The sequence below is a fragment of the Heptranchias perlo genome, chromosome 40 (assembly GCF_035084215.1).
Source record: "Heptranchias perlo isolate sHepPer1 chromosome 40, sHepPer1.hap1, whole genome shotgun sequence".
NCBI classification, from domain to species: domain Eukaryota; kingdom Metazoa; phylum Chordata; class Chondrichthyes; order Hexanchiformes; family Hexanchidae; genus Heptranchias; species Heptranchias perlo.
In genome coordinates this window covers 4,691,619-4,707,220 of record NC_090364.1, presented here as the reverse complement: position 1 = coordinate 4,707,220, position 15,602 = coordinate 4,691,619, and the positions used below count along the sequence as shown (strand labels likewise).

The 15,602-nt window shown below is 41.6% G+C and overlaps 3 protein-coding genes across 3 annotated transcripts; all 3 read left to right on the top strand.

Moving 5' to 3' along the window:
* The first annotated feature begins 1,151 nt into the window (after positions 1–1,151).
* LOC137305566 (ferritin heavy chain B-like) lies at positions 1,152–3,232 on the top strand. The gene is made up of 4 exons (XM_067974423.1): positions 1,152–1,311; positions 2,058–2,204; positions 2,452–2,577; positions 2,938–3,232. Exons 1-4 carry the CDS (start codon positions 1,210–1,212, stop codon positions 3,091–3,093), a joined length of 531 nt encoding a protein of 176 aa, XP_067830524.1. The 5' UTR covers positions 1,152–1,209; the 3' UTR covers positions 3,094–3,232.
* Positions 3,233–6,351: 3,119 nt separating this feature from the next.
* On the top strand, positions 6,352–8,852 carry LOC137305575 (ferritin heavy chain, oocyte isoform-like). The gene is made up of 4 exons (XM_067974433.1): positions 6,352–6,491; positions 7,232–7,378; positions 8,030–8,155; positions 8,547–8,852. The coding sequence occupies exons 1-4, from the start codon at positions 6,390–6,392 to the stop codon at positions 8,697–8,699; spliced, it is 528 nt and encodes a 175-aa protein (XP_067830534.1). The 5' UTR covers positions 6,352–6,389; the 3' UTR covers positions 8,700–8,852.
* A 2,970-nt stretch (positions 8,853–11,822) lies between these two features.
* On the top strand, positions 11,823–14,011 carry LOC137305587 (ferritin heavy chain, oocyte isoform-like). Its single transcript, XM_067974445.1, has 4 exons — positions 11,823–11,936; positions 12,080–12,226; positions 12,642–12,767; positions 13,133–14,011. The coding sequence occupies exons 1-4, from the start codon at positions 11,844–11,846 to the stop codon at positions 13,286–13,288; spliced, it is 522 nt and encodes a 173-aa protein (XP_067830546.1). The 5' UTR covers positions 11,823–11,843; the 3' UTR covers positions 13,289–14,011.
* The last annotated feature ends 1,591 nt before the right edge of the window (positions 14,012–15,602 follow it).

Below are 15,602 nucleotides of genomic sequence, written 5' to 3'. Positions count from 1 at the left end.
TGGTGGTTCACTGTAAACACCTCAAAAAACAAAATATATCAATGTTCACCCCACTCCGTGCTGATATGTTTCTTACAGTCTGAATACAATGAAGTGCAGCCAATGAAGTACTTTTGAAATGTAGTCACTGTTGTAATGTAGAAGTGAATTTTCCCACAGCAAGATCCCACAAACAGCAATGAAATAAAGACCAAATAATCTGCGTTGGTGATGTTTGAGGGATAAACATCGTCCAGGACACTGGGGAGAACTCCCTTGCTCTTCCTTGAAATAGTGCCAAGGGATCTTTTACGTTCACCTGAGAAGGCAGACCAGACCTCGGTTTAATGTCTCATCCAAAAGAAGGCATCTCCAACAGTGCAGCACTCCCACAATCAGCCTAGACTTTGTCTATGGAGTGGGACTTGAACCCACAACCTTCTGACTCTGAGGTGAGAGTGCTGCCACTGAGCCGCAGCTGACACAAATGGGGATGTTTGTGTGGGTGACATTGCATTCAGTAATCTTCACTCCCTCTCATTCTCGCTGAATATCCTGAATTTTACCAAACAACATTTCATGAGAATCAAAACCAAAAATAACACATCCCACAATGCTTTGCCCAGTTGATGCCCCCATGCTGCCAATCCTCAGACACACCCATTCTCTATATTAGAACTGGGGACGATTCACACCATCCATGGGATGGAATTTCCATTTCTCTGTCCAATGGTTGGTTTGCAAATTCACTCAAGACGACTTGATTGCTTTGAATATTGTCTCAGCCTCACAGTTACTGACAAGTAATAAACTTGACCAGATTATGAAAAGCCACTTCAGTGAAAATATTAAATTATCAAATAATTCAAAGCTATGATTCCGAGAGATTTAAACAAAGAGACACTTTCAGATTTGAAGGAGGTCAAAGACCCCAAAAGCAGTGACATCACCGAGACTGATTATCCAAACTGGACTGTATTCCAAACCTCTGATTGGCTCTGGGTATCAACCCCTCCCCCACAACCCGTCCTTTGTTAATTGGTGCCTGGATTCATGGACGATTCCTGAGTGGCTATCGGGGATTGTCAATCATCATTGGTGATGTCATTTGTTGTCAAAATGCAGGCTGTCCCAGTAATATAAATACAAGAGCTTGTGCAGAAAGTGGATCGTTCTTTAGTTTTCTGGGTAATAGTGTAAAGGTATTCATATATTAAAAAAATAGTGAAGATGGCTTCCCAAGTGTGTCAGAACTATCACAAGGAGTGTGAGGATGGTGTCAACAAGCAGATCAATACGGAGCTCTATTCCTCCTATGTTTATCTCTCCATGGTGAGTCTTTTATGAATTGTCACTGCATTCTAAGTAGTTTGAATTTCTCCAGTTCAATAAACTGGCTTTACATTTTATTTCTCTTGACTTCCTTCCCCTGCCCTCCATGGGGGGAAAACATTTTTTGAGCAGTGAGCACTTCCAGTGTGTAATATAGAGTGATCTTGAGCTAATGGACTGCTCCTTACAGCAGCTGCACTCTATTGAGGGGTTTAATATATGAACCTGGCTCAGCTGCTGCCTGAGTTTGTGAGAGAAGAGCAGAAACCTGGCCGAGTTCTTGTCAACATTTGACAACTTTCAGTTTGAATGGGGTAATTGTAGACCGTGAGATGTTGATGGGTCCTTACTAGTTTTCTTGCCTTGAGAATCCTAGAGATCTCAGCAGAGTGAAGGACTCACTATTACACCAAAGGTAGACTCCAGTGTAAAACTACTAGAATGGATGAATTGTTTCTTGTTCATCCACCAATTTTAGATTAGAATGGAGATTTTAATAAAGTACAACTTGCCCAGATGTAGAGTTTGAGATGAAATGTAATCCCAGACCATAATTTCTACTTTTCCCTGAATGAACATTTCATTTCAAACAACTTGTGAAGTAAATTGAGTTTTACCAGTTAACAAATGGTAGTTAATTTCTATCAGAACATTGAGCCCTCACTGTGGGGTCAGGGGGAAGAATGGATAATTGTACGTAGGTGAGATCTAGTCTGACATGACTCTGTTTAAAATTCTTTCCACAGTCCTATTACTTTGACCGGGATGATGTTGCCCTGCGTCACTTTGCTGAGTTCTTCAAGGAGCAGTCACATGAGGAATGGGAGCACGCTGAGAAACTGCTGAAATTCCAGAATCAGCGTGGGGGCCGAATCATCTTGGAGGACATTAAGGTTTGATTTAATAAATGAGTGATTTTCTGTGGTTCACCTTGGACTGACTGCTATAGAAAGCATTTGAAACAATTAGTTCCAATTTTACTTCAGTGGCTTAATATAGTAAAATTATATTCTTGTGACATTGGTCCTTGGTAACATGGACATCTGATTGCTTTTGAACTCCTATTTTCCTTCAATACCTTCACATGTATTTTGTTTCATCCATTGTAAGTGATCTGGCTGAGACCTGATTCCTTTTCAGAAGCCAGAGCAGGATGAGTGCAGCAATGGTCTGGAGGTGATGCAGAGAGCTCTGCAGATGGAGAAGGATGTGAACCAGAGTCTGCTGGATCTGCACAAACTGTCCACTGAGAGGACAGACCCTCATGTAAGTTGTTAATGTGGGTCTTTGGGTAAGTTGGAGGTGGTGGAATGTTATTGTCCTGAGTCCATTCAGAAGATCTTCATACCCAATAGTTTTGTGTAGGGATGTCTATCTTGGATTTTTGAGTGGATACAGGACAGAAAGGTTGACCTATTGTGGACATTGAGAAGTAAGTGTGTCCCAGTGACTTGAGGATCTATGCACCTGTTGTACAGTAAGATTACTCTAATAATGCAGTAATTCCATCAATTTGAAGTGTACCACTTCACTATCCTCCAGTCGAAGAGGATTAAAATCCAAACTCAAGGGGCAGTTCCTTGATATCTGTTGCTGGACATAACTATTCTCCATCTTTTCTTCCAGTTGTGTGACTTCCTGGAGACCCACTACTTGGATGAACAAGTGAAGATGATCAAGAAGCTTGGAGATCACATCACCAACCTGAAGAGACTGGGAGCCCCTGAGAATGGCATGGGAGTGTACCTGTTTGACAAGCTCACCTTGGGGGAGAGTGATTAAACTGACTGCAGGGATGAAGCTTATTGTGTGCAGTACTCCTGTTTATATAGTCTAGTGCATGATGACTTGTGTGACTTTGTACAGAGCTGTGAGACCTGGGCTCTTGATGGAAACCATAAATAAACTATGTTTAACAGTGGACTGGGTTTTATCTCCTTTTTAACTCTGAAGCAGTTGCTTTTTTTTCAGTAACAAGAATTACATTGGGCTATTTGACACTGAACCACATAATGAGATATTAGGACAGGTGAGCAAAAGGTAGGTTTTAAGAAGTATACTGCAGGAGGGGGAGGAAGAGGTTTATGGAGGGAATGCCAAAGCTTAGGACAGAGGCCGCTTCAAACAAGTAACTGTTTCACCACTGGTGAATATCCCCTCGCATGTGCATAAATGTTAACACTCTCTACCTCAAAACAATTTCAGCTGTTTGCTTCTGTTAAAACACAAGGCCAATTATCCAGTGCATTCGTGTTGCACCATTTCAATCCAATGAACAACCTCTAAGAATGGTATCTATCCTGGGACTAGCAGTTCAGGGTTTTTTTTTAAAAAGTAAGGTGCTATAGATCTTCAGTTATTTAGGGTGAGCTCACTAAACCAAACTCATCACTGCTGCTACAGACTTTCTGAAAGATTGTGAGCAAAGCAGCACAAGATGGCTCCAGAGTACCAGCACTGTCTAAGTGCATAGTGTGAGCTCACAGTACTAAAGTGGACTACAATTGGGTGAGAAGGAAATCAACAGCAATGGGAGTTTGGGGACTTTTTTTCCCACTTTCTTTCCTGGGCTCCTCCCCCAATGAGGAACTCTTTATCTCCTCCATACCCACCCCGACCCCCAACCTGCCGATTTAAAATCCGCCATGAACAAGAAATTGGGTGAGGTCGTGGAGCGAGAATAATCTCTGTGAAACTGAAATTGAGCAAAACATCTTTCTGGAAGAAACAAATATATTTCATTAAACTCACATCTTAAAATGTCAAGCTAACTATGACATTCTTTTGCGGGGGGGGAAATCTTCCACTATTCCATTAATTCATCAACCCCATACAATCAGCTCCACCATGAATTTATCAATTTGCCTTTAGTCCTATTGTGTTCTGGATTCCAGATAGTGATCATCCTTTCCCAATTCTGTTAGTTTTCCATTTGTCTCTTTCACCCCAATGAATGGATTCAAATAGATATTTTGCCTGAAATGCAGCTACGTCCCTGTTATATCAATTCATAAAAACAATACAACCAGCTCCTCAATAAATATACCAATTTGACTTTAGTACCATTGTGCATTTCATATCAAATTGTAATCATCCTTTCCAAATCCTATGGGTTCTCCATTCATCTCCTTCACCCCTATGAATGGATTCAAATGTTGATGCTGCAGCTGTAATTATCCAGTGTTTACAAGTGAAGTTTAGGAACTTAGTTGAAAATTGCACTGGGTGTGATGGAATTGCAGTCTTCAGTCATTCCATGTTAATGTCTTTGCTTCTATCAAGCTCTTGTGGGGATCAATGTCACCACATTTCATATGTTGCTGAGCCACACTTGTACGAGTCAGTGTGGATTTGTTGATGGGTTTGATGACTTCATATTTCAGACAAAAAGTCTTCAGCTCACTCTGTGCTGAACCTGGATGTGGTCAGCTGCAAACATTTCCCACACTGAGGTCACAATTGGGCGAATGGGGGTTAACCTTTTACACCTCAAAGCAAAATAAGGTCAATGTTCACCCCATTCTGTGCTGATACATTTCCAACAGTCTGATTACAATGAAGAATAGCTCTGGTGGCAGCTTCCCCTGGTGATGGGCTAGAAAATACATGTTTGTTCTTCTGGAAGAGGAATTTTTGTGTTTACATTTGAAGGGATTGAGCGATGCAGGAAACAGTTTATTCCAAGGGAACACATCTCATCACCTAATCCAGGACTGAAAACCTCAACCATTTTGCAATGAAACCAGATGTCAAGACTTTGGATCTCAGAGAAACACCAATGTGATGAGCCAGACTGTTAGACAATGTCTGAGTCTCATCATTTCAATCAGATTCAAATATTCTTTAGCCTCATTGAAAGCTGATCATAAAAGGACTCACCTAACATGCTTGAGGACATAGAAAGAAGGAACCTGCATTTATATAGCGTTTTAATGACCTCAGGACATCCCAAGGCATTTACAGCCGATGAAGTACTTTTGAAATGTAGTCACTGTTGTAATTAGGGAAACACAGGAGCCAATTTGCCCACAACAAGGTCCCACAAACAGCAATGTGATAATGACAAGATAATCTGTTTTAATTATGTAGGTTGAGGGATAAATATTAGCAAGGATGCTACAAAGTACTCCCCTACTCTTGCTCAAATTAGTGCCATGGGATCTTTTATATCCACCTAAGTGAGCAGACGGGGGCCATGGTTTAATGTCTCATCCGACTGTGCAGCACTCACTCGGTGCTGTGGTGATGTGTCAGCCTGGATTTTGTGCTCAAGTCTATAGATTGGGACTTGAACCCACAACCTTCTGACTCTGAGGTGAGAGTGCTGCCACTGAGCCACAGCTGACACAAATGGAGATGTTTGTGTGGGTGACATTGCATTCAGTAATCTTCACTCCCTCTCATTCTCGCTGAATATCCTGAATTTTACCAAACAACATTTCATGAGAATCAAAACGAAAAATGACACATCCCACAATGCTTTGCCCAGTTGATGCCCCCATGCTGCCAATCCTCAGACACACCCATTCTCTATATTAGAACTGGGGACGATTCACACCATCCATGGGATGGAATTTCCATTTCTCTGTCCAATGGTTGGTTTGCAAATTCACTCAAGACTACTTGATTCCTCTGAATATTGTCTCAGTGTCACAATTACGAACAAGTAATAAACTTGACCAGATTATGAAAAGCCACTTCAGTGAAAATAGCAAATTATTATCAAATAATTCAAAGTTGTCATTCCGAGAGATTGAAACAAAGAGAAACTTTCAGATTTGAGGGACGTCAATGACCCCAAAAGCATCACGGAGACTGATTATCCAAATTGGCCTGTATTCCAAACCTCTGATTGGCTCTGGGTATCAATCCCGCCCCACACTGCCTCTCCTTTGTTAATTGGTTAAATAGATGATTCCTGATTGACTATTGGGGATTGTCAATCATCATTGGTGATGTCATTGCTTACCAAACTGCAGACTGTCCCAGTAGTATAAATACAAGAGCTTGGGAGGAAAGAAGATAGTTTTAGAACTTTTTGAGCAATAGTTGAAAGTGATATTATTGAATTGGTGAAGATGGTTTCCCAAGTGTGTCAGAACTACCACAAGGAGTGTGAGGATGGTGTCAACAAGCAGATCAATATGGAGCTCTATTCCTCCTATGTTTATCTCTCCATGGTGAGTCTTTTATTAATTGCCACTGCATTCTAAGTAGTTGGAATTTCTCCAGTTCAATAAACTGGCTTTAAAGTATGTTTCTCTTGATTTCTTTCCACCTCCCTTGGAAGACAAAGCTGTGACCAGTGAGTATTTCCAGTGTGTAATACAGGGTGATCTTGTTGAGTTAATCAACTGCTCCTTGCAGCAGCTGCACTCTATTGAGGGGTTTAATATACTCCTGGCTCAGCTGCTGCCTGAGTTTGTAACAGAAGTGCAGAAACCTGGTCAAGTGCTTGTCAGCATTTATCCACTTTCAGTTTCAATGGGGTGACTGTAGTCAGTGAAATGTTGACAGGTCCTGACTAGTTTTCTTGCCTTGAGAATCCTAGTGATGAAGCTTTCACTGTGCCTAGATCTCTATTACACTAAATGATTGTAGAGTGTAAAACTATGGGGGAATGAAGTAATTGTCTCTTGTTTCTCCACTAACTTTAGATTCGAATGGAGTAAATGTGGTACTAGCTCAGAAGTGAAGATTGAGTTGAGATGACATGTAATCCCTGACCTTAATTCCTACTTTTCTCTGACCATTCATTATCCTATTGGGGAGGGGGGAAGCGATTGAACATCTTGTGAAGTAAATTGAATTTTACGAGCAAACAAATGGTATCTGATTTCTGTAGAAACTTTGAGCACCAATTGTATGTAGGTGAGATCTAGGTTCTGACATGATGCTCTCTTCAATATTCTCTCCACAGTCCTATTACTTTGACCGGGATGATGTTGCCCTGCGTCACTTTACCAAGTTTTTCCAGGAGCAGTCGCATGAGAACTGGGAGCACGCTGAGAAACTGATGAAATTCCAGAATCGACGTGGTGGCTGTATTGTCCTGGAAGACATCAAGGTTAGCTGTGGAGAAATATTAGTGACTGGACCACAGTTGAAAACTAGATATGGCAGGACATTATAGGAACCGACCAGGTGGAAATATAATTCCTTGAGGGCAATTTGCTAAACCCAATAGAGATAAGAGGTACAAAAGCCAAGAAGGTTGTTGTGATGAGGGAATAGTTTGACCCTGGACCAAAGACCGTTCCTCAAGGGGCAGAGTAGATCAACATGAAGTAGAGAAAGTGGCAATGTTGGGTTGTTAGAGGATATTGTCCTTATGTGGTTGTGTTAATATAACTTTGTTATACATCCTTTGCCTTGAGAAGTTGGGAAACATTGAAATGTCTGACTTGATATTAATAATGTATTAATCAATGAGAATAAAACGTAACTCTTTTCATGCTGTAGGAGGTCCAGGTACCAATAATATTGCATGTCTATGCTTACAGGCAGGGCAGTGGAATTAATTTGGATTCCTCTGACAAATTTAGGACACATGATTGACAGCAAAAAACAGTCCATGTAACTAATCTTGGTGTGATTTCTCATCTTTTTGTTCAGTTATCTGGAGTATAAACTATATCTCCATAACTCCACTTCTTGGATGAATTTAGCCATGAGAGCATCAGATGTTCATGGAATTTTAAATGTTCTGAACTTTCAGAAGCCCGAGCAGGATGAGTGGAGCAATGGTCTGGAGGTGATGCAGAGAGCTCTGCAGATGGAGAAGAATGTGAACCAGAGTCTGTTGGATCTGCACAAACTCTCCACTGAGAGGACAGACCCTCATGTAAGTTCTTAATGCCTTGTGGTATTAATATATTTTTTGATAACTTCAGGTTGTCTAAGCCAGTGCCATTCCTCAAACATCAGACCAAATTCTGTCCAATGGCTTTTCACTTCTAAGCCTGGTGGACTGGATTGAGTCAATTGGAAGATTTTCACTCATGAAATTCTGATTAATCCATATGTTTGTTCTGCTTAATGGACACCTTGCAATTAGTACCAGTTTTGGTGAGGGGCAGATATAGAACAGAGATCTGAAAACAAAGCTGGGTGGGAAGGTTTGGAGTTGACTTGTGTAATGGCAACTTAAATTAGCATTGAAGTAGGAGACAGTGAATAGATCCTGAAAAGCAATCTGGTCAAATGGCTGCCTTAATGGAAATATTTCTTCCTAGTTGTGTGACATCCTGGAGACTCACTACTTGGATGAACAAGTGAAGATGATCAAGAAGCTTGGAGATCACATCACCAACCTGAAGAGACTGGGAGCCCCTGAGAATGGCATGGGAGTGTACCTGTTTGACAAGCTCACCCTGGGGGAGGAGTGACTGGACTGTTGTCCATGTTGCAGATATTACAACTGTATTGAAGTTTTATGTTGTCATCTCTCTGAACTGGGAATGGAATTCCAAGTCTAAGATTAACTTCAAACATTGTAGTTGAGTGTTCTTGCAGCTGAAATAAAACTTTTTCATGTTGAACTGGTTCCTTATTCTTCTCCGTAACTGAGCACATTCTAACGTCAATGCAGGTGGCCTTGCGTCAAACAAAAAAATTTCTGCTAAGAAATAGGTTGTCCTCTTGATAAATCTGATTGGCACACATAGCTGTTTTAACCCCTTCTCCACCAGAAGGCTTGTTTTGTAGCAGCCTTGGGTGGCCGTAGCTGTAAGTCTAATTTTGGCCTGTAACAGCTTTTAATGTTTGGTTTTCTGCAGAAAAGATTGAAGTGTAATCTAGTTAGAGTAAGACCTCTTCCTCCACACCTTCCCCATTTGCTGGAGTCCCAGCTGGAGAGTGTGCCTTTTTTTATTCGTTCATGGGGTGTGGGTGTTGCTGGTGCTTACAGTAGTTAACCTTCTGCATTAAAAAACACCACAAATTGCTGCTGACTCTTCCATTGTAGGACAGGAGGAAAGTGTTCCCTGAAGCAGGTATTCAAAGTTGAGTAGTTACAAAAATCTTGAAGCAAAATAAGAACAAATCTCCAGTTGTTCCTTCTAAGGTTACCTGGTTCTTTTCTCTCTTCAGCCCATCTTTCCTTCCTGTGTGGAACTTTGGTCCAGCTCCTACTATTTGTTTCAATCTCAGTTTCTATTTTCCAGCCTCTCTGTTTACTTCACCCATCTCTTACAACCTGGACCCTACAGCCTCCCAAATACTTTCATTTCCTGCTGCCAATCCAGGAGTCCCTCTAGGTTTCCCTTGCTGGATTCTGCTGTTTCATTTAGTAGTTCTGGCCCCATTCCACTCACGCTCCTTGCGAATACGATCATTGTGTTGTCTTATTTGGCCTGGAACCAAGTGACGCGAGATCCCAATTGCCAAAGCTGCCACTTGTAAGTCTACTGAAAAGTTGGAGAATAGAGCAAGCAAATTATCGGATAAACCACCAACTACTTGGTCTATTTAAAGCTTTATCTGAGATTGCACCAGTGATATTCAGGTTATTCTCACACACACACACACAAGGATCACAATCAGATCAGTCCATCGACCCCACTTTTTGTTGCTTCATTTTTCCTTCACGAGGTTCCTCCTTTGAGATGGTTTTTTTTTTAGCCTGCTGTTTCTTGTTGATCCGACAGTATTCTGATGTGATCTGATCTGGAACACAAAATATCCACGGAGCCCCATCCTTTCCCTGACCACATATAGGGAAATATCAGTAACTCCCCTTGGACATGAATTTAGATTTGAGGATAGGATCAGATCAGCCATGATCTTATTGAATGGCGGAGCAGGCTCGAGGGGCCGATTGGCCTACTCCTGCTCCTATTTCTTATGTTCTAACGAGAAAATTCACCACTTGCTGCTTTCAGCTTGGTGTTTGACTGTCCAGGCAAAAAGTACAAGAGATTAATCATTGAAACAAGGGGTTACCAAACCCAGGAAATACCAGATAGTCTGTTCACCACTGTGGGTCACTGTATATACAACCAACGCTATACACAGTGTTTGCCTCTCACCGCAATCCCTCCCAACACCCAACACCAAACCCCCATCCCCCACAATCCTTTCAACTTCACTCAGACATCCTGCCTTTTGACCTCTGGCGGATAGACCAGACTTATAACAGCTCTTGTAAATTACATGGAATGTATTAGGCCATTCAGGGGTGAGGCAAAGGAAATACAAAGGGATCTGGATAGGTGGGGAAGGTGGGCAGCTGAGTGGAAAATAACATTTAATGTGGGAAGATTCAAGGGACTGAGACTGGGGAATATGGACTGTCCAGTCCGCTGTGGGAATATAATCTAAATGGCTCGAGGCCACAAACCACCAACAGGGGAGATGAGTCTGGGGATACTGGAGGAAGATAACGTGGGGAATGTACAGATGACTGAGATAAATATTTGACAGTGGCTGACTGAGAGCTTTCAGTTTTAGGGATCAGTCAATGATCCACAGTCTCTTCCCTGTGCACTGCTCTGCAATTTATTGTTTGTAAAATTTCATGATGACAAAACAAGAACTCAACATGCCGTGGTCCCCTTCACTTTCCAGCCGATGTGTGTACAGATGCTCACTGACCCTAGAATTGATGGAGTATCGAAGGACTTGTGTTTGACACATTCATCACACCCACTTTCCATTCGCCTGACTCGCTGTTGGTTGCTGTTCACAGGCTCTGATCTGTTTGGATGTTGTCTCAACCCCGCAGCTACCTGCCAAATAACCAACTCATGGACCCATCCAGAATTATTCAAAGACACTGACCCGCAAACAACAATTAAACCTGTGGTTCTGGATCTTTGAACCGTCACTATCAGTGACCATAACCGATGGGATGGGGGCAAATCCACCAATTGACAATTTGGTCCATTATGGTCAAGTGCCCGGGTGGCCCCGGAGAGGGAGCATGTGGTGTCCACCGTTACGCTTGATGCCTTCCGCGACCGGTGGGCACCGCAGGGTATAGACTGTCTTGTCATCAATAATAGAATCCTGATTTAATTGGGAAAGTATCCTGTTGTTTTTGGTGGCACTTGATGCTTATTTCGGCATCTTTTCAGTTTGATTGGACCATCCAATATTAGTGGTGCCCTGAGAGGGCCACTTGTGATGGTTTATGTTTGGTGACCCTGGGGCAACCCAGAGTCTCCCTTATTGGTCCATCAAAGAAAGGTCAATTATGGTCAATAATATGGTCACTATCAGATTTTACAGTTTGAGGAAAGTCAGTGCAATTGGATCCTTATTTTTTTTTCTAATTGATTGGATCTTTATTGAATTGTCAGCCAATGATGCTCCTCCTTCAAAGTTCTGACTGGCTCTGGGTGTCATCTCCCCTCCTCCCTTTTCTTGATTGGTGTTCTGAGAGAGGATGTAATTTCTGATTGGGTATTGTCAACTGTCACTAATCATCTAGGCTGCCACGCCCCGGATTAACCAGCAGTATAAATATGGAGCTTTGGGTGGTTATTTCTTAGTTTCTTGTTTTGATAGAGCTATTTTGTGTTAATTTAAAGATGTCTTCCCAAGTGTGTCAGAACTATCACAAGGATGGTGTCAACAAGCAGATCAATATGGAGCTCTATTCATCCTATGTTTATCTCTCTATGGTGAGCTTTGTTTCTTTGACCCCTTCACATTGGAGATTCTAATGTGAAATTACAAAATTCTCCAATTCATCCATTGCCTTTCCTTTGTACAATACCCATGATAATCATTCTGATACCCAACTACTTCTTTGATCTCTCCACAGTCCTATTACTTTGACCGGGATGATGTTGCCCTGCGTCACTTTGCTGAGTTCTTCAAGGAGCAGTCACATGAGGAACGGGAGCACGCTGAGAAACTGCTGAAATTCCAGAATCAGCGTGGAGGCCGAATCATCTTGGAGGACATCAAGGTTTGATTTAATGACCGAGTGGCCTTCTGAATGGCTCCCCTTAACTGACAATTTTAAAAATTTCTAAAGCAATTTGTTCGAATGCACATAATTACATAGAATGTCCAGCATAGAAACAGGACATTTGGCCCAACTGGTCTATGCTGGTGTTTATGCTCCACATGAGCTGCCTCTCTCCTTCATCTTGCCCTATCATCACATCCATCTATTACTGTCTCCCTCAGTACTTCTCCTTAAAGACATTTATACTATTTGACTCGTGGTTGTGGTGGTGTAATTCTATATTCTTGGAACAATTGGTTCATGGTGACATGGACATCTGATTGCTTTATCACCCCTATTTTCCTTCAATACTTTCTCATTTATTTTGTTTAATCCATTAAATGAACTGGCTGAGACCTGATTCCCTTTTCAGAAGCCAGAGCAGGATGAGTGGAGCAATGGTCTGGAGGTGATGCAGAGAGCTCTGCAGATGGAGAAGGATGTGAACCAGAGTCTCCTTGATCTGCACAAACTGTCCACTGAGAGCACAGACCCTCATGTAAGATTTTAATGCTTTAATGTGGGCTTTTGGGCAAGTTGGAGGTAGTGGAATTTTACTGTCTGAGCCTATTCAAAAGATCTTCATACCCAATAGCTTTGTTGGTGTCATGCTCAGATTTTTTTTTTGTGGGGGAGGAGAGACAGGCAAGGGAGATTGCCCTACTGTCTACATTAGAAGTAAATGTATCTGATCCCAGGATCTAAGCACTTATTGGAGCAAAGTTACTGTGCAATAGTGCATCAATCTGAAGTGATCACTTGACTATCCTCCAGACCAAGAAGATTAAAATCCAATCCCTCAAGGGGAAGTTCAGATGTTCCTCTATCTCCTGCTGGACATAACTGTTCTGTCTTTTCTTCCAGTTGTGTGACTTCCTGGAGACCCACTACTTGGATGAACAAGTGAAGATGATGAAGAAGCTTGGAGATCACATCACCAACCTGAAGAGACTGGGAGCCCCTGAGAATGGCATGGGAGTGTACCTGTTTGACAAGCTCACCCTGGGGGAGAGTGATTAAACTGACTGCAGGGATAAAGCTTATTGTTTAGTTCTCCTGTTTATAGTCTGAAGAACCCCTATCCTGTAGCAATGGTGACTTTGTACAAAGAGCTGTGACACCTGGGCTCTTGATGTGAAATGTAATAGTAACTGGAAATAAACTGTTACAGAAGACTGGGTTTTGGCTCCTTGTAAATTGAGTGATTGCTTATTTTTCAGATTAACATAATTCAGTTGTTATAACAAACTACATTGGGCTGGGTATTGGCTTTCGTGTGAGATTCTGCCCTGTGATTTTTTTTTTCTCCTGGGGTCATATCAATGTAGTGACTTGGTGTTCAGGGCCACTGTGTCTACCTTGAGTGTAAATTGTATTTATGCATTTCAATGATTACTGCTGATTTCGATGCAAAGAACAATACAGTAACACAAGTTACTGTTCCTACTGGTGCTGCATATTATCTTGGCACTGTGCCTGAATGTCAACTGTTTAACTCATCAATAGTGCAAAATCAGCTGCTGTAACATTTTGTTCTGTTCAAACACAAGGAAAGTGAACTGGTAATTTCAGTCCAACAGGCAATTTTATTTAAGAATAGTATCTGCCTGGGGAAGAGCAGTCCAGATGCTTTTTTTTTCAAAGCAAGATGCTCCAGACCTCAGTAGTTAGTTGGAGTAGCTTATGAAATCACTCATTACTGCTAGTTTGTAGTCAAAGGGGGCTCTTATGGGGCAGTGTAGATTCCCTGTTGGGATAGGATTGACTGACAACTTCTTAGTCTATTTCCCTTTTATTTTCTTCCCCCAACCCCCTTTTAATCTCCCCCATGAATAATAAATTGGGTGGGGTACTAGAAAAATACCTCAAACTCCAGCAAAAAATGTCTTCCTTCTGGATGATGTAGTCAATGCACAAAACATAACTTTAACCATTAAGTTGAATAGGTAAGGCTCTTAAACTCTTCCATACTACTAATGTTCCATCAATTCATAAACCCAATATAATCAGCTCCTCCATAAATCTATCAATTTGTATTTATCCCATTGTGCAGTTAATACCAAATTACAATTGTAAATTCTACTGGATCACCATTTCATTTAAACCAAGTTAAATAGATCTTTTGCCTGAAACTCCACATCCCTGTTCCATCAATTCATAAACACAATAAAATCAGCTCCTCCATAAATGTCAATTTGCCTGTAGTGCCATTGTGTGTTCCATAGCAAATTGTAATCATCCTTTCCAACTCCTATTGGTTCTCCATTTGTCTCCTTCACCCCTATGAATGGATTCAAATGTTGATGCTGCAGCTGTAATTATCCAGTGTTTACAAGTGAAGTTTAGGAACTTAGTTGTGAACTGCACTGGGTGTGAGAGAATTACAGTCTGCAGTTATTCCATGTTAATGTCTTTACATAGAGTAAATGACGGGAAACTGATTCCAGTGGCAGACCGGTTAGTAACCAGCAAACACAGATTTAAGGTGATTGGTAAAAGAACCAGAAATGACACAAAACTTATTTTTAACGCAGTGTTCTGATCTGGAATGCATTGCCTCATTGGGTGGTGGAAGCAGATTTAATAACTTTCAAAAGGAAGTTGGATAAATACTTGAAGGGGGAAAGAGCAGGGGAGTGGGACTAATTGGATAGCTCTTTCAAAGAGCCAGTGCAGGCATGATGGGCTGAATGGCCTCCTTCTGTGCTGTAATATTAGGATACCATGATCTCTAAAGGCACTTTTGGGGTATCAATGTCACCACATTTCATACGTTGTTGAGCCATAATTTTACGAGTCAGTGTGGATTATCTGATAGCTTTGACTGCTGCATAGTTCGAACCTTTGAGGTGTAGTCACTGTTGTAATGTAAGAAATGCAGCAGTCAATTTGCCTCCAGCAAGGACCCAAAAACAGCAATGAAATATTGACCTGATAATCTGTTTTAGTGATGTTAGTTGAGGGATAAATATTGGTCCAGACATTGGGGAGAACTCCCCTGCTCTTCCTCGAAATAGTGCTGTGGGATCTTTTACATCCACATGAGAGGGCAGATGAGGCCTCGCTTTAATATCACATCCAAAAGACGGCACCTCTGACAGTACAGCACTCCCTTAGTCAGCCTAGATTATGTGCTCAAGTCTCTAGATGATGATTTGAACCCACAACCTTCTGACTCTGAGGTGAGAGTGCTGCCACTGAGCCACAGCTGACACAAATGGGGATGTTTGTGTGGGTGACATTGCATTCAGTAATCTTCACTCCCTCTCATTCTCGCTGAATATCCTGAATTTTACCAAACAACATTTCATGAGAATCAAAACTATAATGACAC